Raw genomic sequence first — 23,466 nt, 5'->3', positions numbered from 1 at the left:
CAGTTAAGCACATTTGAGGGAATTAGGGAATTTATCCATTTTTCAAAGTTATAGATTAAATACATGTATGTACATAGAGTAGCAACGTATATAATGACCCCCCCCCCCCAAAAAAAAAAAAAAAAAACCCGCACAAAGTACACGCACACATATATAAAGGGTGTTCTTTTCAAATCAGACCATTCATCCCAGCAACAGTATTTCTATCGAAACCAGCATCCTGCGTTGTACATGTATGTATAGGCCTACCAGTTGCATCAACTCGAGCTCAATGGCAAGCACAGAGGGAGACAAACGCACTTAAATACAGACTGACTGACAGACAGACACAAACACAAACAAAGACCAGCCATCACACACACACGCACGTACACACACACACACACCCACACACACACACACACACACACACACACACACACACACACACACACACACACACACACACATACACACACACACACACACACACACATCACATCACACAAAGGAACAAAGTCATAACGGTCACATTGTATACTTCATACAGAGCCGTAATGATCCGATGGTCTTTTGACACATTTATCTAGTTCGATTCATCCGAGGATCTTAATCATCACTATCTGTATACACATCGGGTTTACTGCACGCTCCGTGGTCATGGCCTAATAAATAGTGATATTAAAATTCTCTTTTCTCACAACGACTAGCTGTAGCAGTGACAATGACCGTCCTTTGGAAATTTCCCATGAACTTTTCATTTTTATGAATATTAAATCATCCCTCTCTCTTGCTAATTCTCTTTTTCGCCAAACTACAACTAACATACCTATTCGTCATTTTCATGCGCTGAAATGCAATATCTAGGACAAAGATATATTGTGCCTATCGTTAACCTTGTTTGCTTGACCAACATGAGCAGTCAGGTTTATTGATTTGTTTTGTTTTGTTTGTTTTTTTTTTTCCGCCAGTGGAAAGCGAATTTCTGTACAGCTGTATTTCATCAGACAAAAAAGAATCTTCAATCTTGAATGACTTTTGTTAAACTAACTTCTCCTCATTCCGTTCATCATATATATCTGCTAGGGAAGGGCTGTTTGCCACGTTAAGAATTTCTGATGTTCTTTTTCATGAGGATGCTAAACTGACTCCACACTCTTGCTTCATATACGCCCGTCACTATTAGAAATCACTGTTACCCGTTGCAGGCCTGTCGGTGTGTCTGTCTGTCTGTCTGTCTCATGTTTAAGTCTGGTTTCTCTTCTCTCCCTGTTCGTTATGTGTCTCATTCGTATTATCTCCCCCTCGCCTTTCTCTTTCTTTTGTAGTCTGTCTCCTTCGCCTTTTCTACTCTTTCTTGTCCGATTCTTCTAAAATCATTATATTACTAGGTTAATGATGACTGTTATAGGTAAAAACGCTTCTGTAGACACACCCTGAAATACAATGTCAGCATCATGGTTTTGTTGGAATTTTGATGCTGGACTCTTTGGAATTCCATGTATACTTGTATTAATTTTTGAAATACAACACATGTTTATATTTCAACCTCTGGAGTTTTCCTCTTTTTTTTTTTTGAGGGGTGGGAGTTGATGGGGGAAAGGAGAGGAAATTTGGCATGGTTTGGATCAATGGGGCAAACATATAAAAAACAAACAAACCAACAACACCCAAACCAGTCTAATTACCCCCTTTTAAGCTTTACTCATTTCATCTTCTTTCCCCCTTCATTTGTTGTGTACAAGATGGCAGAGTAAAAGATAATACAGCACATGCCTCAAACCACTATATCTGTTCTGGTACAATGTACATGCAATGTATATCCCTAATTATGCTCTTCTGCCTGTACAGTGACAAAGGATCTTTACAACAAAGGATTTTTACAACATTATTTGTTACCCCAAGGTTCCACAATTATGTTTTCTCAATTTACTCTGTTTTGATTATATGTAACCTTATTCTCTGTTACCAAAGAAAGTGAAATGTTTATGTTCTTTTCGAAAAATGAAATAAAGTTTGAATTGAATTGAATTGAATTGAAAAAGGATCCTACTGATGAAACATACGCCGACAACCAACTCTGTCAAATTTCAGGGCACCCTACCTTCTACGGCACCCCACCTTCTATTTTTTTTTTTTTTTTTTGTATGAGATGCTAACAAACATGTAGTGGTAGTCTGTTAATATACTCTGTTCTATTATTTCAGCGATGCAAACTTCAAGTGCCGTCTTGAAATAAAGAAGACTACAGAAAAAAAAAGTTTTACTATGCAAAATGTTTCACTGTGTCAATGAATCAAAGGTTCTTGCTATGCTCAAAACACACACAATGAACAAGCAACACTGTAGGATCTCCTGCATTGTCGTGAGAAGGGGCTGCTGTCTTCATAGGCATTGTTTAACCCGTAGAGGATGGACTGATTTTGCTACAACATGCAATTGTCACAGACACCTGTCTACTTATACTAAGTATACTTGGGACTCGTCCTCAACAGGTTAACAGCATTTCTAGCTTTAAAGATTTGACCTCCATGGTCTTATGCTGGTCACCCAAATGTGTGACATTGCGTGTATATAAAGTTGTTAAAAAAGATTCGGGTTGAAAAATAAATGCTTAACACTTCACGACGGTGAAAATCTGTAAATGACTATTTTTATGGTGCTCTGTGTTTCTCATACACATTAAGGTCAGTCCCAGCCATTTATTAAATGATTTATGAGTATGGTGATATTTCCTGATAGGATCTATTGATAGTGACAGTATGCTTCTTTACAGGGATGATATAGTACTGATTGAGGTGACCAGCTTTTAACTTGGTGCAAGATAACTAGAAACCTCTTTATGACATGTTAAAGAACATACAATTCTACGAAGAGTTTACATATTTCAGGAAAATCAGGTTTTACATGGCCGAGATATCCAAAAACAAAGCATTAAAATACAGAGAAATCCTAATAAAAGGCGGGTCCCATTTTTATGAGGATTGCTTTATTTTGGATATCTCAACCACTTCAAAACAAACTTTCATCAAATAAACTTTGAATTTCTCTCAGAATTATATTCTCTTTCATATTTCATATGAGGTTTCTCATCATCTCACAAAATCATTATATAAATACACTGCAAACCTGAAGTCACATCTCAACCAAATCTGTACCATCCCTTTAATTTGTTTTTGTTTGGAAGTATTACACCATCATGCAACTCAGTCAGCATAGTTTCTGACAATTTACCAGAGCAGCATTCTTAACACCTCAGACAGCATACTCAAGCACAGCATCATTTTATCTTTATCCATGTTTGCATAAATTGCACATGGCTGCCCAATCTGCTTCTCACATGCTTCCTCTGTTATCTCTTATCATGCACCTGTTTCAGACAAATGACATCTGCGCATCTCTCCCACACGAACATTCACTCACTTCAAATAGAACACTTATCTTACGTCGTACGACAAGAAGAATGCAAGCATCAAGCAAAGGTGATCTTTTTTTTTATCATACAATCAGAAATAGTGTGCTTTTTTTTAATTAATATCGTACATGTACAATTATGATACGACAAACGTCACACGTAGGTCTATGGAGCAGTAAATGTCATATTTCTTACGAGAGTCATAAGAGCTTGACTGTTGTGAAAAAAACAAAACAAAACAACAAACGACCAAGATGGTGGGGTGGGGTGGGGCGGGGACTAAAATGGGAACGAGGTATAAAAACAGAAAATAACAACGACATCGAGGTCCAAGTGTTTCCACACTTCAATACCACATGTCTCCGATTGGGAAGGGTGGGGGGAATCCAAACACACTACTTCACAAAATATTACAAAGTTTTATTCTATCACTACAAGACATGATGTCTGTATGACTATCAGTAGGTGTAATACAGCACATATGGTGATGACGATTCTCGCATTGATCATTTTTAATTCCATTTTTTTTCCTGTAATTGAGCATCAACACATCAACGCCTCAAACCTCACATTTGAGAAAATCAGATATGCATTCCGAAAAAAAATGCTCCGGAATAGGTTTCACAATGGAATCATTAATACTATTATCATGATAATCTTTAGACAGCCTGTGATTTAGCTTTCCTAATGCCAGATGACGAAAGTAAGGAGGACAAATTAATAATTCCTGATCATTCATTCTAGATAGTGTGCAGACACGTCACTTTACATGTCATTCATACGACCCATGTGGAAAAAAAATGTATAAATACAAACAAAATAAATGGTGATTTATTGGCAAATGGAAAAACAAACTGCGTGCATTAAAAAAAATTCTTGCTGCTAACGTTGGCACTGACAGAGGCACAGTACACACAAAAATGAAATCAAATTGATAAATGACAAAGCAAGAAGCTATTTAAGGAAGGAAAAAAATTGTCTTGTCAGCTGATAATGTTATTTCATGTGCATGCTCTTAAGCTCTTCAATTCATTAATACAACAGCCTCATATAGAGATACATTATAATGAAAGTTTTCCTGCACAATTTCATCCATACATGAAAAAACAGTTGAGACATTTTTCTCATGCATTCACATGGAAATACCCAAATAATTTTCTCACACTTTGGCATTTACACCTTGCCTTAAACAGACGAAAACTTTCTCAGAACATGTATGTAAACATTTCTCTGTGACCTCTACAAGACTTCAAAATGAAAAAACAAAAAAATCATTTATTTAAATATGAAACTTGAAAGAAGAGGCCATTTTACTGAAATTATCCACCATTCAGCAGTTGAGTCTTGCAGTCACGACATAAAACAAAAGGAGCAGCCCAATGCATATTTTTCATGATTTTCAAACTTTTCTTTTCTAAGAATTTAGAAAAAAAAAAGATACAAAACCCACTCCAAAATACTCTTGTGGTAGTCTACACTCAACACGCATCTATGAACACATGAACTGATGCCATCATAACTAAAGCAAGTAAAGGAGATTCATACAACTGTAATAAAGAGGTAATGTACAGACATATTTTACACATCATAATGTGTTTCTTATACTGATTTCAACAGTTGCATCGGGTCATTTTGACCTCTTGTTAAATTCTCAAAATCCTATTTACATCTGACGTAATATTTTTGGCACTTTTCCTCACGTCACATACGATAAAAGGAAGAAAAAAAAAAGAAGAAAAATGAACTAACGTGACACCATTATTACACAAGTCAACTTGACACAACATAAAACTTTGATTACCTCTTTCACTTCTGTAATCACAATTCTTTGTTTAAAATCAATACATAAAACAAGAGCAGTCTATCATTCTTCTTTAAAAATGTGAATCTAGTGATGTACAATATCAATAACCAAGCCATTATTTACAATTATACCAGTGAGCTATAAACAGATTCAACAGCTAGCACATCCTTCTGTGTTCTCTATGCCTTCTATATAAAATACGTCCATGAAGAATGCTTTTGAAGAAGCCTTGAAGAAAAAGTAGAGGAACCGAAATACCCATGTTACTTCAGGGGGGTGCAAGAGATCACCCCTCCCTGGCTTCCTCACCCATTCCCCTCTTAAAGCAAGAACCTGTGTGAATGTCCTGCATCCGACCACACCCTGGTAGGAGTACGTACGAGGGGGGGGGGGGGGGGGGGGAGAGGAAAGCTTTGGCACAAAATTGGTCTCAATTTCATCAGGTACTGACCAGCCCGAAGGGACGTTCCCTCATGGAAAACACTACAGACGAAGACAGATTGTTGTGTACCGAAACTCCTTGAGACCCGGGTTTCGTTTGAAGGACTTGGGCCCCACTAAATCCCTGAAGTAGCAACCATACTGTTAACATTCCGTGGCAGTGGATGCATTTGTTGTGCATGTCAAATGATAGAAGTAATGTAGATGAAGAGTAATAATCCCCCCCCCCAAAAAAAAAAAAAAGCAATGCATGAATTTTGGCGACATTTCTTTCTCACAACAGAAAAGAAGGAAATTAAGCATACATTCATCAAGAACAGGCCCTTGGTGATCTTTTGATTCTTGCACGCTAAGGTGACCCTCATTGCTCAGACTGGAGATCACTAATAGACACATTGGCTAGGAAATGAGTTGCACCATTGGCTAAAACTGCTCCCCGCCTCCAAATTGACACTCTCACATTTTGGCACTGCATTATTCCGTAATCTCTGCAATATCATGAAAAAAAAAATCCCAAACAAACAAACAAACAAACAAACCAAAAAAAATGCCCCACAAAAGGAAACAAGAAAAACACAGAATGAGACCAAAAATTCAAGTTACAGAGGAAAAGTGAATCAAAGTGACCAGAATAGATTAATCACATAATCTCTAAAAGGAAAAAGAGGAATCAGAATTCCCAATGACCCCACCTGATTTCTGTGCTTTCACATACAAAATGTAATTGAAGCAATGATTTTACAAAAAGTAAGTGATTGAAGTTATAGACAAAAAGAAAAAAAATGTGGTGAAAGACACTTTGCATAATGCATGTAGCTTCAAGAGTCCATTTACAGCCATTGGACTTTACAACATTAAAAAAAAGAAGAAAACATTGTCCAATATAATGGGAGGATTCAAACAAACTTATTTACACATGATGCAGCTAGAAAAATCTTTCTCTTGGGTTGACGAAGTCCTCGTCGATCCACCTGAACATTTTACATCACAGATACCACTCCAAGGAAACAAGAAGGAACGTTTTGCGGTAATACTTTTGTGTAGAAACTATAATACTTCGTTCCTGTGATATCCTCATATTCACTATTCCATTCATATGACACAAGCCACATGAAAAAATACTGATACCTTGTTTTGAATCCTATAATTGAAAAAAAAAGGCAGTCCGCTCAAAGAATTTTAACCCAACTGCCAGAATTGATGCTCCACCAGCTGAAAGATTGAGAAGAGACCCACAAAACCATTTTCCACAGAAGGTAATACACCAATCAGAAACCCTCATGACTTACTTAAATACATACGATAAGAGTTAATTTTTACCTGATTATTTTCATATTTTGGCAAAATTCGTGACAAGACTCATTAAACATATACAAGAAAAAAACAACAACAATCTGTGATGATACATTTCTACAAAAAAAAAAGAAGAAGAAGAAGAAGAAGAAAAGTAGAACTATGTGCCATGACCCTGACCCTCATCAATATCATATTTGTGCTTGCAAACATGGTAGGTAAAGGAAGAGAAGGAGACAGAGACCTACAGACACAGGGACACACAGACACTGACAGACAGACGGGCAAATGGAAAATGATACATAGAGAGGAAACACAAAGAAAGAGAAACACACACACACACACACACACATAAATACGCACACACAGAAAGCAGGAAAATATGAAAAATTCATCTGTCGTGAGCAATACTCATGTTTACCACATATCTGCATGAAGCCGAAGAGAGCTAATACTGTTTCTAGTTTGTTTTTAGCAGCAGTAACTTCAGAACTACACTCAGCTAATACTTTCTACATTCTCGTTTTATGCATGACTGCTGGAATTCTCACCTGTTCTTTCATTCACCGTTTGCCTGTCAGCTTTTGAATTAAAAGGCAGTTTGATGGTTGAGACAAGATGTGTAACCGTGTAAAAATGCGATCCTTTCTCCTCCTCTTAATCAAAACAGAAATTACACACTCACAGTAATTCAGCAATCAGAAATTTAATCCCAACTTAAATTGTCCATTAGACTGGTTAATGATTTTTGTGATTGACTGTTTTAGCTCGCGGAAAAAAAAAATAGAAAAAAAATACAAAACTGTCGAAACAGAAAGAGGGAAATTCTCATAGAGGAGAAATCTTCTATCGCTAGAATTACCATGGCAAGACACTTACGCCTCTAGTGGGTGAAAAGGGTGACATATTGACGACATCGGCTGAACATCACAAATGAAAAACGTCGCTTAGAGATTCACAGCCTCTTTCCACACAAAGATAAACCACTTTTTGGATAATACTTGTTAGAAGTACTTTTGTTTTTCTTTCTCTAATGTATTACTAAAAATTTGGCAACCAAGGTTCCATTGCGAGGGAACAAGCAGGCAATCTCCTCAAAGTTACCGTGTGCCTTATTGAAATGCAAAGCTGCGCTTGAAACAAATGGGCTGTGATGAGCGTTACCCATTCAGCCTCATTCGTGAGAAAATATCAGAAAAAAAAAAAGAAGAAATACTGACAGCTGAGGAACCAACAAGGCTTTTATGCCACAAAATGTTGATAAGACTTTCTGGTCTCACCTTATCTTATAATCTTCCTGTCCATACATAAAGTAAAGTACATGGCACCATATATCTATTTCTACACTAACAAAGACTATTACAGTGGGTAAACACCAGAGGTGTCATAAAGTCATAACATTAAAGTTTTTACATAAATCTCAGAATGGCCAAAAGCGCTCATATGCACCTATGAGAGACTTTCAAAGAAAAGTGAAATCCATTTCATGAAGTCTCTTATAAGTGTGTCCTATGAGCGAAATGTCTCTCACAAGACTTTCATGAAACTGACCCCTGGTATCTTAAAATTCCGTAGGCTGGAGGACTAGGAAACATGACACTCTGGCACACACAAGTTAACATCAGCGTCCAGGTTACTCCCACCTGTTTCTTACATGCATGGCAAGATCCCATATTGTGTTTAAAGGGAGTTAAATGATTGTGTGATCTGGCCTGATGGCCTGCAAAAAAGGGTTTTAGGTTCTGACAATCCTGTGGCCACACAGTGCTCTGACTGAAACAGCTCCCTGAAATACGCTCTCTGTCTTCATTGATCCTCGCACATGTGGAGGGCGCACTGAATGACGATGCGGGCCAGATTTCACCGGGAGTGCAATAAGACGTGCAGCTGATGTGACAATTTCCAATTCTATTTGATCATTAAACTGTGACAGAACAGTCATTAGAATTTGCATATTCACATGAATAAAAAAGAAAGGAAGCTAAGTTTACTTTTTTGTGATTATCTTATCATTTTCATTATGTGCTGTGGAAGATCTTTAGCTGCTCATTCAATCAGAATTCACAGTTTGTGTGATTCCTTGAAATCTGACTGCACAGGTTGGTGTCAGCCGTCATTGCATTGCGTGGGGCAGCCGAGACAGGCTTGAAAACAGGCATACTGCATAGTCTATGAAACCCAACCTACAAAAATGAACGAGGAAGGAACGACAGGACTTTTTCCGTCATCGACATAGTCCTGTTTTTCAATATGGAATGGTAATGAATAACAAAAAGATGGTACATTAATGTCTGTTACATCAAAAGATTTATCAACAGAAACACACAAAAGGTTGTTTTTTTTCCTTTAAATTTAAATTCTACTCTTTCTCTCTGCAGCTTTCAAGACACATCATTAAAGAGAGAAAAAATGGGGAAATAACATTATTGCTCCTCAAAATTATAGCATCCTTTCCCAGGATAGTCTGGCACATGCACATGGTGTGTTTCTGTTGCCACGGGAACAGGATGCGACGCATCTGTCCTTCTGGAAAACACATGTAACAGGGATGGCTTCCTGGATTTCTACATCACCTAACACTACTAAAAAAGAAAAAAAAGGCTTGAACATTATTCAAAACTATGCAGGAGGCTTTTGTCCTTCAGGAAAACAGTCGCTTAAAAAAAAAAATCAAACACTGGCCGCAGAATTTTTCCTCATGGAATCAGCGACGTGAGCATGACCATGAGGTGAAATGGATGCATCTTTGGCCAAATGTTTTCATTTCTTCTTTTGTTTCTTAAAAAGACCTTTAAGGATTCTGCATCACAATCAACAAAACCCAAACAAACAAACAAATGATGTAGCATCTTTGTTTCAAACCCTTCTTAAACCTGATGTAGTGCTGCAAGCTACCTGGGCACAAGCCTCATCGTGTCCTTGTCTTTGGCCAAATCGCTTAGGTAATAAAGGGCTTTGACGTCTCGAAGGTCAATGTGTGTGAAAGCAGTCTCAATATCTGTCTCTCAGTGAGCTTTCCGTCATGTCCAGTGTTCAATCCAAGGGAGAATCCCTGGGGTTGGGGTCGGGGGGCAAACGTTAAACGTTGAAGATCTCCGAGATGAGGGGGAAGAGGTTCTCAAACTGCGAGTCGGGAAGCTTCATCGACATGAGGTCGTCCACGTGGTGCGTGACGAGGTCCCGCACGTCGGTCAGCTTCATGATGAGCTTGGCGAAGAAGACCTTGTCCTCTGGGTGGTTGATTTTGGTCAGCGTCTGCAGTGTCTCCACCATAGGCCTCTGGATTTGGTCCACGTCTTCCCTGCTGGTGATCTCTGGCCGATCTGCAGAATCACAAACACAAGCAGGTTAAACAGCAGAATGAAATACTAGGATAGCAGGAAGTGTTGTATATGCAGGCTAACAACCTGAAAGCATGAGCCTAACACATATCTTCAAGGAATTTTATTGTTCCTGTGCCCTGTTCTCCTGTGCCCTGTTCTCCTATACTTCTCAATGAATTGCACTGCATCACTTTGCATAACATATTATGTGTACTTTTGATAAAAGTATAGCAGAATGATTACTAGAGGCAATTGATTGGGAGGAATGAAGGGGAGCCATTTTGGACATCACCAAGACCGTCTTCATTCTCTATCATGCCGCTAGAAAGTGCTGGAAGATACTTTGATCAAACAACTATGGAGCAACCTGTGCCTTACGCTCACATATGTCTTGACCTTTACATACAGATAGGGAAATGAGATTTGAGACAGCTCTTTGCAATTCCTTCTAGAGCCACAGAGCGCTACAGTGACTCTAAGCGACAAGAAAGGTTTTGGGATTGGGGATTAATCCTTACCTGGCGAGATAATCGTGATTGCTTGTAGTAGTGCATACTCCTGCTTGGTCAGCATCATACCGTTGACTGCCTGGATGAACTTCAGGGTTGGCTCAGTCGCCGTTAAGAATCCCGACGACATCATGGAATCAAACGACCACTCGCTCCCCGTGATATCGTCAATGATCACGTTCCGCTCGGGGACATAGTTCTCCGCGCACCGCAGCATGAGGACCTCCAGGATGGCATTCTTGATGAGTACAGCCTGCTCGTCGTAGGGCAGACGCCGGAAGGCGGGGATGGCCTTGGTGAATGCGACCGTTTGCCTGATGACTACCCCCATCAGGGTCATGTTGTAGATAATCATCTGCTGCATAGAAGGTTTAGACGGCAGGACCGTCAGTCCCTCTTTCTCCGAATCAGGCTCCTGCTTGATCTTCTCTGATATCCTCTGGTTGTCCACCTGGCACGACGTGGACGTGTGCGTGAGAGAGGGGTCCAGGGGTTCCTCCTTGAGACACACCTTGCTGGATTTGTCCATTGTGTATCTGTGGATCTCGTCCCTGCTCCCTTTGTCGGGGTGATCCATTTTTAACATGTGGGGATTGTGCAGCATACCGGGGTGGGGCATCATGGCATTGGGGTTGTGGTTGAACATCGAGCCTGGGTGCATGTCCATTCCCCTGAAGGGGTTGGCACCATTGCCCGGCGGAGGGAAATTCATGTTTGCGATCATTGCTTGCGTCTTGTCCTGGAAAGCCTGCATCTTCTTCAGAATTTCATCAATCTTTCCATTAGGCTGGAGAGGGGAGAACAAACAGAGAAGCTCAAGGTAAATACAAGTATCGTACCATACTTTCATTATTATCAATCTTTAAGTGATCTTTAGGTGATCACAGCATTGGGTGAGGATTCAGTAATGACAGACTAGCTCAGTATGGGAAATTGCCATGATGCAACACATTCTGCTGGTTTCTTCATCAAAAGTGAACAACAATTTAGCACGAATGGAACAACACAAAATGTGTGAAAAATACAAACAAACAGACATGCAGCATAATAGCTTCAACCTCAATACTACGCTGAGATATGCATAATGCTTGTAACCGGGAATGCCCTTTACATCAGGATACAAGTGGTCATCTTCAGCATTGCCTTCTATTACTAGCCACTTCATCTAACAAGAGTTATACTTCACGCCCCTGAAGGGTCAGTCCAAAGTCATCATCATTTGCCCTTTTGGTCTTGTCTGCCCAGTGAGGATGTTACAGCATCTCCACGCAGTTTTTGGCAACAATCATTTGAATGAGCATGCTCACGTGTGTGGTACACATAAACCCTCAAAAAGAACTTGCTTTTGTTTTAATACCCGAGAAACAACAGAACTCACTGACTTGTATTGATTTGAGATACATTTAATGGATATTCATTGTATTTCTCGAGGCATCTGACTCCTGAAATTTGGATCTCGAACGGAAGACTCCATACAGGACTTTCCAGGTAACTTCTTCAAGATCCAAGAAAAGAAAAGATCTTGAGCAAGTTTTGGAATGTTTGGCAACAGCTCAGGCAGACTTCTCTATTTCTTCAAAACAATAAGACACATACTAGGAACACTTTCTACTAGCATCTTCTTGCCACCACCCCCCCTCCCCCCCTCCAGCAATGATCCATACATGATTAATCCAACTTGTTACACTTTGGAACACTTTACGTGCAACATTCCACACTAATTGCCAATACTTCAAATCAATCGTAGCCTGTGACTGAATATTCATCTTGGCACTTGACACCAATATGCGTTGCTCGCGGCAGGTTAAGCATTTTATGTCTTCATGTTTTGGGTAGTCCTCCTGCAAAATGAGAAGCAGCGGCGCGCGGAGCTGCAATCCGGCTGAAATCAATACAACTCTCGGCGAATCTAGGTTAAGTTGCAGATCATGACTCTTGTCTGCTCTACTTCCGTAAATGTTATTTCGGGGACGATTTAGAGCGAAACGCGGGCAACGTCGAGCATTACCGAAAGATGAGAATCAAAACTGGAACAATGGCACACACAGACACCCCTGTAGGGTGGGAGAGGGCTCTCTCTTATGTGTGGCAACACCTTCTCTGTCTATACCTTTCAGAGGCATCGGCCCCTGAAAGGGGCGAGAATGGAACTCAAACACAAGAGTCTGGTGGCATTTGTTGCACACATGCTGACGAAGAAAAAGCGGATTCTGGTTGCCACAGTGCAGCGTTTATATGGGAGCAAAGAGAGATGGGGCTTGCATGGCATGTCCCTGTATGGGGTTAGCGTGGAGGTGCATGATACCAGCTAGAAATTACACATTCTCCCCCTTCCCCCCCCCCCCCCCATCCTTGTGCCTTGCACCACGCCTTAGCACTCCAGAGGCAGAGGTGCGCACGGGGGTATCACCTGACCTGGCGTGGGCTTGGTTGCAGGATCACTTTCACAAAATGCGCAGCTCCCCCTGATCTTATGAATAATGCAAGCACACAGAGCAGATGGGGAGCACGTATGATGCCCACTCTCATAGTATCCTACCAGCTTTCATTACATATTTTTGTACTGTAACCCATTTTTTGATCCTCCACTAGCCCCGTGGAGCAAGGCGAATAACGAGAAGAAACGCATATCTCGTTGCGGCGAGACACACGGGTCGTCCGAAAAGACACAGAATAATCAGACTGATTTGGGGTATAGTTTCTTGACTTGAGACACAATTTTGAGGGAAAACTGGGACATGCATCCATCAGTTCCTCTCCGCTATCTTCTCCCACCTTCTCGGAGAAGGCATCCCCCTCAAACCCAATACAACCACTGGCCTAATTCAAGGGGATACTATGGGACAACAACACTTTACCTGAGTGCCGATTTGGGCAGCTTACACAAGGAACAAGATCGAACAAGGGAGAGAAAGAGAGAGAGAGAGAACGATAGAGAGACAGAGGAGGAGAGATAGGAGAGGGAAAGATCGAGGAAGAAAGAAAGATAGATAGATAGATAGATAGATAGATAGATAGAGAAGGGGGAAGCAAGAAGAGAGTGGGACATTAACACAATGCCAGCATGGAAGAGGAAGACAGAGAAATGACTAGTATTGCCCAGTTTTCAGCATCTTTCAAATTTTATCAGATGTTTAATGTAGCAATAAGGATCTGTCTTTTTTGACGCTAAGAATTACTTGCAAGAAGAACATAAAGATTATATACTGTATTGTTGATATTCATATAGGATAGGTTATGAGCGTTACAGAAGCATACTACGCTTCTGTGCTAACTGAGATGAAAGCCCAGGAAATCAGTCAAGCTGCTTAGACTACTTGAAAAAACATATTCCAATGTGTTAAAGAAAAAATATCAATAGAGAATCGTACTTTTTGTGTAAAAAAAAAATGGAAGACTCTTTTCCAATTAACCATTATGTCACTTGTTACATATGAACAGGTCATGACATGACACATCCACTATTGAACTCCTGCACATCCTATGCAATGTAAATTAGTACCAAGAAGTGACACTTGTTAACTAAAACATCCTTTTACAGTGTGAGATTTTTCCACCATTCCTCGACTATATAACACTGTCAAATCAAAACTGTAAATGCTGGCTAAAGCCTGCCAATATACAATGGTCATAGAAGATTGTTCTGAATACTTGTAAAAATTTCTGTATTTTAATGTATATTGAGATTCAAGTATAAGGTAAACACCAAATAAGAAAAGAATATTACTACATCATTTGTCTCACCAATCTCTCCATGACAATTCATTTCACTAGTGATGCCTGTCATACACAGGAATAGAGTAATTCAGAACTTGTCTCCCCTCCCCCACAAAATTGCAGGAACGTAGCACTTTCACATTTCCTATTGTAAATAAAATCATCTCGTCACTCGGCAGTGTTTGCCAGCTATGAGACACTTTTGTAAACTTTTTACACATCAAGGTGAGAATGAAATGAGGCGGCTACGGGCAGAGGGAGAGAAGTCTCTTGTAGCTCCATGCTTGCCGAGTATTTTTTTCTGACGTTGACATGCCCAATTTTCTGTTGTACAAGGTGTGATGAAAGTTGTGATCATACATCGTATAGCTGTGAGCAAATAGTATGTGGGAGATGGGATACTGATTCGTATTTCCATTTCCATAAAGTATTTGATTTTTTTAGTTCTTGGTCGCTAGTTTGTCAGGAAGGAATTAAACTTTGTGAAGTGTAAACTCATCACCACCCCCATCCTGTTTGAAGATGATTCCCGGCACAGGGGCATTTGTGTGATCTGTATATCTGGCTGACTTTGAATGCCTCTCAATCGAATGGCCCTTGCGGGTAAGCCAGCCATATCCCCGTGCAACTTTCACCACATTGACCTTTGCAAATTGACAGCCATTCAAGCAGTTCTCGCGCATAAGCATGGATGCATATATGCACAACATACACACATACAGTTATCCAATCACATTAATGCAGAGATGTCTACCTGTCACTGATTCTACCTCCCCTCCCCTCCCTTCCCCTCCCCTCCCCCACTCCTCCCCTATCTTACAGTCTCACACTTCTCTCCCATCGCAATCTTCTGTTCATCCTTCCCCCATGAGCGACAGCACAATAATACAGACAGAAAGACACACTTACACACAAACACACAGAGAAATACAAAGATACTCACACACCGACTGACACACTTATAAACTCTCTCACACACATACACACACACACACACAAAAACACACATACATACACACATACATACATACATACATACATACATACATACATACATACACGCTCGCACAATTGCACATGGATGCACACAGATGCAAACCCACACGGACAGTTGTGCATCCGCAACTGTGTGCTATTTACACTACAGACAAACAGAGAAACACATAGAAGCAAAGAAGTGCATTGATCTTGTGCCGGTAGCGATTCATAAGCGTGCATATGTAAGAGGGGCTGAGGACGCGAGGAGACAGAAAAGAAGGGAAGAATGGAAAGGGGGTGTCGATCCGTTCTTAACCTCTTATTGCAGAGATGAGTGGTAGGCACTACATAGCTACTTTCTCTTTCTCGCTCTATGTGCCTTCAAATGCTGATTACCGTAGCACCTCCAGTATGTTTCATTGTTTCATTCCATTAGCCGGCTAACACTCCCACTGTTTGTACGTTTTAAGCTACAGAAGATCAAAGGCGACTGTCATCCGATGCCGTGATAGATATCAAGTGTCAATTTCCACATAGGGGCCAGACACAATTGGTTGTTGATGATCAGGAATTGAATCCTTCCCCCCCCCCCTCTCCTTTTTGAGGACTTTTACCACTTGCTTTAGAGCAAGAAATACTTGACACTTCAATATAGTGATGACAAGTATTTTCATTTTCATTGGAGCATTTACTCATAGGTGAAAAGCTTGTAACTTGAGATCTTGATGTGGGAGAAAAGTACTATAGTTTACCCTGCAGATATGAATTTCTCTTTCCTCCCCTGTTGTTGTAGCTTTCCCCGGAAACTTTTCAGATGAGAATACAAACACTTGTCACAATGATGGGGCACTTAACATTTTTTTTTTTTCCTATCCCCTCCTCACCCCATCCCAACCTTTCTTATTAGCCGGGCATTCTCTATAGCATCAGACGAGAATCAATAATTCTGCAATAAAACGGGCAGCTACTTCTCTAGTTTCCGATCTGAATAAATGATGAGGTTAATAATGAACGAGGGTATTCAGTGGTGACAATCATGAGGACGAAATGAGCTCGCCCAGTGTGAGGGCATGAGCACTCCATCAATAACGGAAACGCGCTGAGACATTGAATGACATAGGCACTGCGCAAGAAAGTGTGTCAACAAAAAAAAAGGGGGGAGAGAAAAATTCTCCTACACTCCAGGATATGTGGATTGTGAAAAATGTGTACAGACGGAGAAGAAATATATTAACGGCCACTGCAGAGCGAGGGAGGGAGGGGGAGAACGAGACAAACGGAGAGATAGATGGACAGACAGAGGAAGAGGACAGAGAGATAGAAAGGAGTTGGGGGAAGAATACCAGATGAGAGAGGGATAAGAAAAAAAATATGAAAGAATGGATCCGAGAGAAGAAAGAGAAAACCAGAAATCTAGAGAGAGATTGACACACACTGGAATAGTGACGACTACTGTTGCCACAGCAACAGCCAATCAGCTTTATGCATTTATGAAATTACTCGACATGAAAGTTGCCATGGCAATGAAACTTACAACAGGTGCAAGACAAATGTTGCAGTGCGAGGCCAAACGGCCAAGGGAGGAAAATATGCAACAGGTGAACTAATTGCTGGAGGAGATTACAAAGATTTTGGGGTAAGATTATAAAGAATCTTGTTAATCTTGAAGATTTTCAAGAATAAATGGAGAAGGACGTTATAAGTCTCTCTGTGAATGTAGCGCCAGAGGAAAGGTAACACGAATAGATTTAATTTAAGCACGTATGTATAAAGTGTAGGTGTGAAGATGTGAAAGTGCAGGGGGTAGGAACCGTCAGGCTTAGACATCATTTAGTGTCGGATGTTGCTCTCTGCAACCTGACCTGCCACTACCACTCTGATCAAAACTAATTACGCCCTGGGGCAAAACATATATTGATTGTGCAATTCATGGTGATTCATGCACAGCACCATCTGAACTCTGTGTATTCGCACAGTATGTGTGTGTGTGAGTGTGATAAGGGTAGGAAATAAATGGTGTGGCACAATGACATCTCACACATATTTATTACTACGTCTTATGCCACTTCTCTTGTGGTTGTCTTGTTTTGTTTTTGTTTGTTTCTTTGTTTTGTTTAGCTGAATAATATGGGGTATCCTAGCACAGAATTTGGAGAATTCTAAGTGTGAATACCTGTGCTGTGTAGTGTCACAAGAATGTGACAGGACCTTCATATAAACTTTCCTTTTGATGAATAATGGAAAATACCCCCCCCCCCCAAAAAAAAAAGGATGAATAATGAATTCATAATAACAATCAGGTACAAACGCCGCTTTCTCGATAATCTAAAAAGCCCCCCCCCCAAAAAAAAAAAAAAAAACACCTCCAGGTGAAGAAAAAATGAAAGGAGATGGATATACATGGGTCATACATCACATGAAATAACAGAGTTCACAGAACCTTGTAAGAAGAGAATATCAAATAACTAAACTTGACCCAAGAATTCCAAGACGCTGAAACAGAAGGGGAAAAATGTAAAAAAAAAAAGGACCCCTCTCCCCCCCCCCCCCCCCCAAAAAAAAAAGGGAGGAAAAAAAAAAATTAAAGCATACAGAAAAAGACTGCCGGGAAGGAGGGGTGGGGAAGGTCGTCAGGGATAAAAAAAAAAGTTCAAGTTCAATATGCTGGCCATCTGAGAATGCAGTTTCTCTGGCCCAGGGCAAAGGAATGCCACCGTGTGGTCAGGGTGCTGATGATGTTGTTGGCACGACAACACGGAGAACAGCCACCGGGAGGGAGGGAAGGACAAAGGAAAGGAGAAGGGGAAAAAAAAAAAAGAGAGGGGGGGGGGGAAGGAAATGATATGAGAAAGAAAGGGGAGTACAGAATATGGCTAACTCTCAAGATAGGGGAGAACAGTGATGCTGTCAAATGCAACTGGTAGTTACAGGGCACTTAAAAAGAATCACTAAAACTATGAGAAGATGAAGATCCTGTATTTTAGATTAAAAAAACAACAACAACTAAATGGTAAAAACACAGAACATGGTCTGGCATACATATGATTTCTGAAAACATGTATGCACATACATATTGCAAAACCAGAAACAATTGCGGCATGAAACTTTTCCAATTTGTGCCACTGGTATTCAATGCACTGTGTAGATGAGAACTTTTGCATGCATTCTACTTTCGAGAATCTTGGCTCCTTGCGAAATTTGTGAAAGTTTCGTGCAAGCAAAACTTCCTGGTTTTACAGTATGCACAGATTAATGGATAATGTAGAAAGATAGGCAGAGACAGACAAGGAAGATAAAGAAAGAGAGAGAGAGAGAGAGAGAGAAAGAAAGAGATGGAGGGGAAAGGGAAGGATGGAAAGAGTGGGAAATTGTGGGGAGGAAAAGGAAAGGTGAATTAGAAAACGACTTCACCCTTTTTTCTTTCTTTTTTTTTCGTACCCCCTGTTCTTTATACCAAAGTCAGTACCATTCTGGGGTCAGACCAAACAAATATCCAAACCAAATATTTCTGGATTGGGCTATTAGCGAGAGGTGCTGACAGTCGGCAAACCACAGCTTCATCTCAAGCAGGATTCTAGGAGGAGGAGGAGGAGGATGAGGAGGAGGAGGAGGATGTGGTGGAGGAGTACATGCAGAAGAGAGGATAAAGGGGGGAACCAAACAGGGAGAGGATCCGAAGGAAGAGGGGGGAAAGCAGGGTGGGTATACAATCACAGCTGGTGGCGTGCATGTAGCTTGAAAAATGTTTCGGTGAGTCAAATGAACAAATGCAAGAATTTTGTAATCACGCACTATACAATGAGACACTGCTTTTTGCGTTTAACCAGTAAACATCTTCAATCAAAGTGGCAACATTACGCAGCATAAGGTTACTGACTGGCTGACTGGTTTCTAAATATTGGAAGCTGAGTTTGCCCAACTGTTCCGTGTCCCCCCTCCCCGCCCCTCCTTTCTTGTTTTCTTCAGCCGTCAAGCTGGGGATCACAAACAAGTCTGCGCTGTTGATATTTGTGCGCATGATGGACTTGTTGTGCCGTTTCGCAGTCATCAAGTCCGGAGACCTAGCTGTGTAAGAGGGGGGAATTGTCAGGCATGACTTTTCAATTAAGGGAAGCAAGAGCTAGCTGGTTGCCGGCGATGACGTTAGAAATCAGTGCACCTCAGTGATCAACAAGCTATCAGCGCTTCACGGCTCAAGTCACACACGATCGTCAAATGAGAGATGGTTGGAACGCGACAGTGGACTAATAAAATGCCATCAGACGGAAAGAAAAAACAGGGCAGGGGAAAATATTGTGAGATGCAAGATACACTCTGTAGTCTTGCGTCTACACCTCACCTAGAATATGATCGCGGGAAAAATAAAAATTGTGATTACAGAGCGCCACAACCATTTCACTGATTTCACCTCACACATCTATTTTCTGGAGATGTTTCCTTTTACAGACGGTTTCCCCGCAAGGATGCGGGCATGCCGCTTAATTTGCCATTAGAGAAATTGGGTTGCATGAGGTCCGGGCCAGTTTTTGCAGGGTCCTTGATGGATGGTGTTATTATTGCATAAGAGCAGTGAAGTGTGCAGCAGACGAGGACATACCCAGGTGTAATTGCGCTCGAGTAATGGTGACCAGTCAGTAGTGAAATATATCATTAGAGCCGAACTAGGCACCCACATAAACACGACAGAAAGGATGCTGTGATAAGGGAATGTACAGAGCTGTCAGTTTTCCCTCCAAAAAAGGGGGAGGGGGAAGTGGGAAGGACTGTATTTATGGAATGCTCTCTGATACTAAATTCTATTAAGTATTATTGTGTGACTGCAAGCCAAACACTAGCAGGTATTTGCGAGTCGATGAATATTTGATAGAATCTTGCATGTCGCTTATCATACGTGTTAACATGGCATCGATGTGACAGGTCCTCAATAAGACACGCTAATGATAAGAAACTTGCACAGGGAATAACTGTGCGTCACTACCCCTATGATGTCTCTCATTAAAAGAAATGTGACAGTTATGCCATGCTTTGATATGTACAGGAGATTCAACATGATGCCAGTATGGACGGACGAAGGATTTTGGACTATGCGTTTGCGTACGAAAAGGTATACCCTCTGGTTACTCGGTGATGCCTTAAGATGACTACACAGCTGGAGTTCCAAATAATTATGTGGATCATGTGACCCGAGTTGGCAGATTCATGACGTGAAACATGTCTTTCTCTTCCCTCCTCCTCCTCCTCCTCCTCTTCCTTCCCCTCCATCTTCACTCCCTCCTCCTCCTACCACGGCACAATCTTGGCAAAGCCCGGAGATGTTGGACTACATCAAGATGTCTGCCAACTTTTTTGTCCTCCGGCACTGGCCTTCTGGTTCCCCCTGCACCCAGCGTGAGTCCCCCTGAACCCAAAGAAAATATCTGGATCCCGGAGAAATACCCCCATGTCACTCACAAACACGCCGACTGCATTTCTGCCTTCAGCCGATGGATGATCGCTGATTTGAAGAGGGCAAAGTTTTATCTATTTTGAGGACGGCTCCGCCGCTGATATTTTTCTTCCTTTCTCTTCTTCCACTCTGGATCTTACCATTTTTCTCTTCCTTCCCCCCCCCCCCCACCCTTTCTTCTTTTTTTTTTTTTTAACCGTATGAGCTCTTCGCAGGGATCTAGAGAGTAAATGTCACAAATTAGAGATAGCAAAATGTGCACACTCTGCGGGTTACCATGGAAGGATAAAGAAAGAAAATTGGCTTGAAATTTAGAGTTTCCACCAGAGAGACGCAACAGAAAGACACAAAGGGAACACTAAAACCATGATCTTACTTAGAATAAGCTCTACAAAAACCAACCTACAGTCTATGTGCCTTTTTGGAAAGATACCAGGGATTTAAAAAAAAAAAAAAGGAAGTAAGACATTTGAATTCTGCAACTTCTTGGAATACTGGGATCATGTGTGCTCAGGGCATATCCAATACAAACATGTTGTCACCATACAGGGAAATATCAGAAGATGATACTGACATTTAGATTGCAAACAGGCTTGCCTGGCTGCCAATAATAAACACAAATGCTTTATCTGTCAGCCAATATTCTGATTAAAAACACCAGATTTTTTTTTTTTTTTTTTTTTTTTTTTAAAGAAGCCTACACATAGGATTGCTTTCTGCAGTGATTGTGAGTTCATTGATTCGTGTGTTCTTAATTATCCCACTTTTGGCTATCATTGATTATCTGTTTAATTTCCTTGGTTTTACTACATGGAATGCTGGCCACAATTTTTAAATTGAATTTGTAGTAAAACTTTTCCCAATTGCATTTGTAGTATACCCTTTCTCCCCTTCCCCTTTCTTAAAATCAAGACAAAACCTTCACCAAAAAAAAAAAGAAAAAAAAAAAGAAGAAGAAATAAATAAATAAATTTGTCATTTCCATATTTAGGAGGGTTTTATAGACCTTCATTAAAGGGATGGTACAGTATTGGTGGAGATGAGAATTGGGCTTTTAACTTTTTGCAAGATACCAAGAAAACACTTACGAAATAGTACAGAACATACCATTTTAGGAGGAATTCAAAGTTTATTCGATGAAAATCGGGTTTGGAATGACTGAAACATCCAAAAACAAAGTAAAACAAAGCGATCGTAATAAAGGTTACTAGAATCGCTCTGTTTTGGATATCTCAGCCATTTCAAAACCAATTTTCATCAAATAAACATTGAATTCCTTGTGAAATTACATACTCTTTCATATTTCACAAGAGGTTTCTCATTATCTCACCAAAAAATGCTAGAAACGTGAAACTAAGTCTCAACCAAAACTATACGATCCCTTTAAAGACCTCCTACAACTATGATGTGTGCAGTGCATATGTCTAATTACTGTAAAACCAGAAATTGACATGTTACATTTTAATTCTGCGAGAATCAAGATCTGTGAAATTAAGATGCACACAAAAAGTTTTTGTCAACACTATACACAATGCATTTTGCGAAAATTTCATGTTGTGAAAAGAACTGTCGGCTCCAATTTGCAAAATTTCATGCCACAAATATTTCTGGTTTTATAGTATACCCTTCAATCCTGTTTTGTGATACAATGTAATGGTGTTTATAACAGTGATCCACAGCGGTGTTACATGTGTAGAAAGTCTATGATCAATTGTCTGGACTGTGATGATTCGTAAAAGCAGTTTGCTTTTCCTCTGGAGGGTTGTTTGTTTGCTCGATTTTGATAATTTTGGTTATAATTTGGCAGAAAAGAAGTGGAATTGAGGGGATGGATACCTTGGAATTGCAGTTGGCGTCGCTGGAGTCGGTCTTGGCTCTCTCCAGGGCAGCAATCAGCTCCTCCTGCTCCTTGTTCAGCTTGGGCACCAGGGGCTGGATGATGCTGCACGACGGCGTCGAGAGCGTCGACGACGTGGTGACGGAGGCGGAGGGCTGGGGCGGGGCCACCTGCGGGGACACCTGCAACGGGTCCTTCTGCTTCTTCTTGTTCTTCCGTTCCAGCGGCTTCCGCGTCTCCAACCGCTTCTCGTCCCATACACCTGTACGAGGGGGGGGGGGGGTGGCAAAAGCGAGGAGAGGGAGGGGGAGAAAATGGGACATTGTTAATGTTAATAAGCCTTGATGACTTAGCTCATTATCTAAGCTTACAATGGCAGTGTCACTGACAGCTAAACATACACTGAGCAATGAGGTATGGTGATTTAATGATAGAGTAGTTACAAAGAGAAGTAAAAACAACTTGTTACACTGGATATATCGATTAAGGTATCACTAGTAAACATAATATTGTATCCATCTGAGAATTACAGTAACTCCGCTCAGAGCATGACAAAATGCATGGGACGATAAGGGTTAATGCCTTGTCCCTTCTAAATTTTTCACAAGGGTCTGCCTTGAAGTTTGCAAACTACTTCCGCAATCAAAACTGTGAAAATATTATTAAAGCAATCAATAAAATCAAACAAACAAGAAGAAATGTTACAGTCTGTTACACACTGGAT

General features: G+C 40.7%; 1 protein-coding gene across 1 annotated transcript in view; it reads right to left on the bottom strand.

Moving 5' to 3' along the window:
• Nucleotides 1-7,840: 7,840 nt before the first annotated feature.
• Nucleotides 7,841-23,466, bottom strand: part of LOC140227885 (vitamin D3 receptor-like) — a 228,651-nt gene continuing 213,025 nt past the window's right edge. Inside the window, exons 3-5 of the mRNA XM_072308273.1 lie at nucleotides 22,742-23,004; nucleotides 10,774-11,551; nucleotides 7,841-10,255 (exon numbers count right to left, since the gene is read on the bottom strand). Coding sequence (XP_072164374.1) covers nucleotides 10,011-10,255; nucleotides 10,774-11,551; nucleotides 22,742-23,004 — 1,286 coding nt within the window. The 3' untranslated portion in view covers nucleotides 7,841-10,010. The remainder of the gene's footprint in view (nucleotides 10,256-10,773; nucleotides 11,552-22,741; nucleotides 23,005-23,466) is intronic.

This window comes from Diadema setosum, chromosome 1 (assembly GCF_964275005.1).
Source record: "Diadema setosum chromosome 1, eeDiaSeto1, whole genome shotgun sequence".
Taxonomy (NCBI): domain Eukaryota; kingdom Metazoa; phylum Echinodermata; class Echinoidea; order Diadematoida; family Diadematidae; genus Diadema; species Diadema setosum.
Note: the sequence above shows the minus strand (reverse complement) of the source record. Positions and strands in the feature narration are given on the sequence as shown.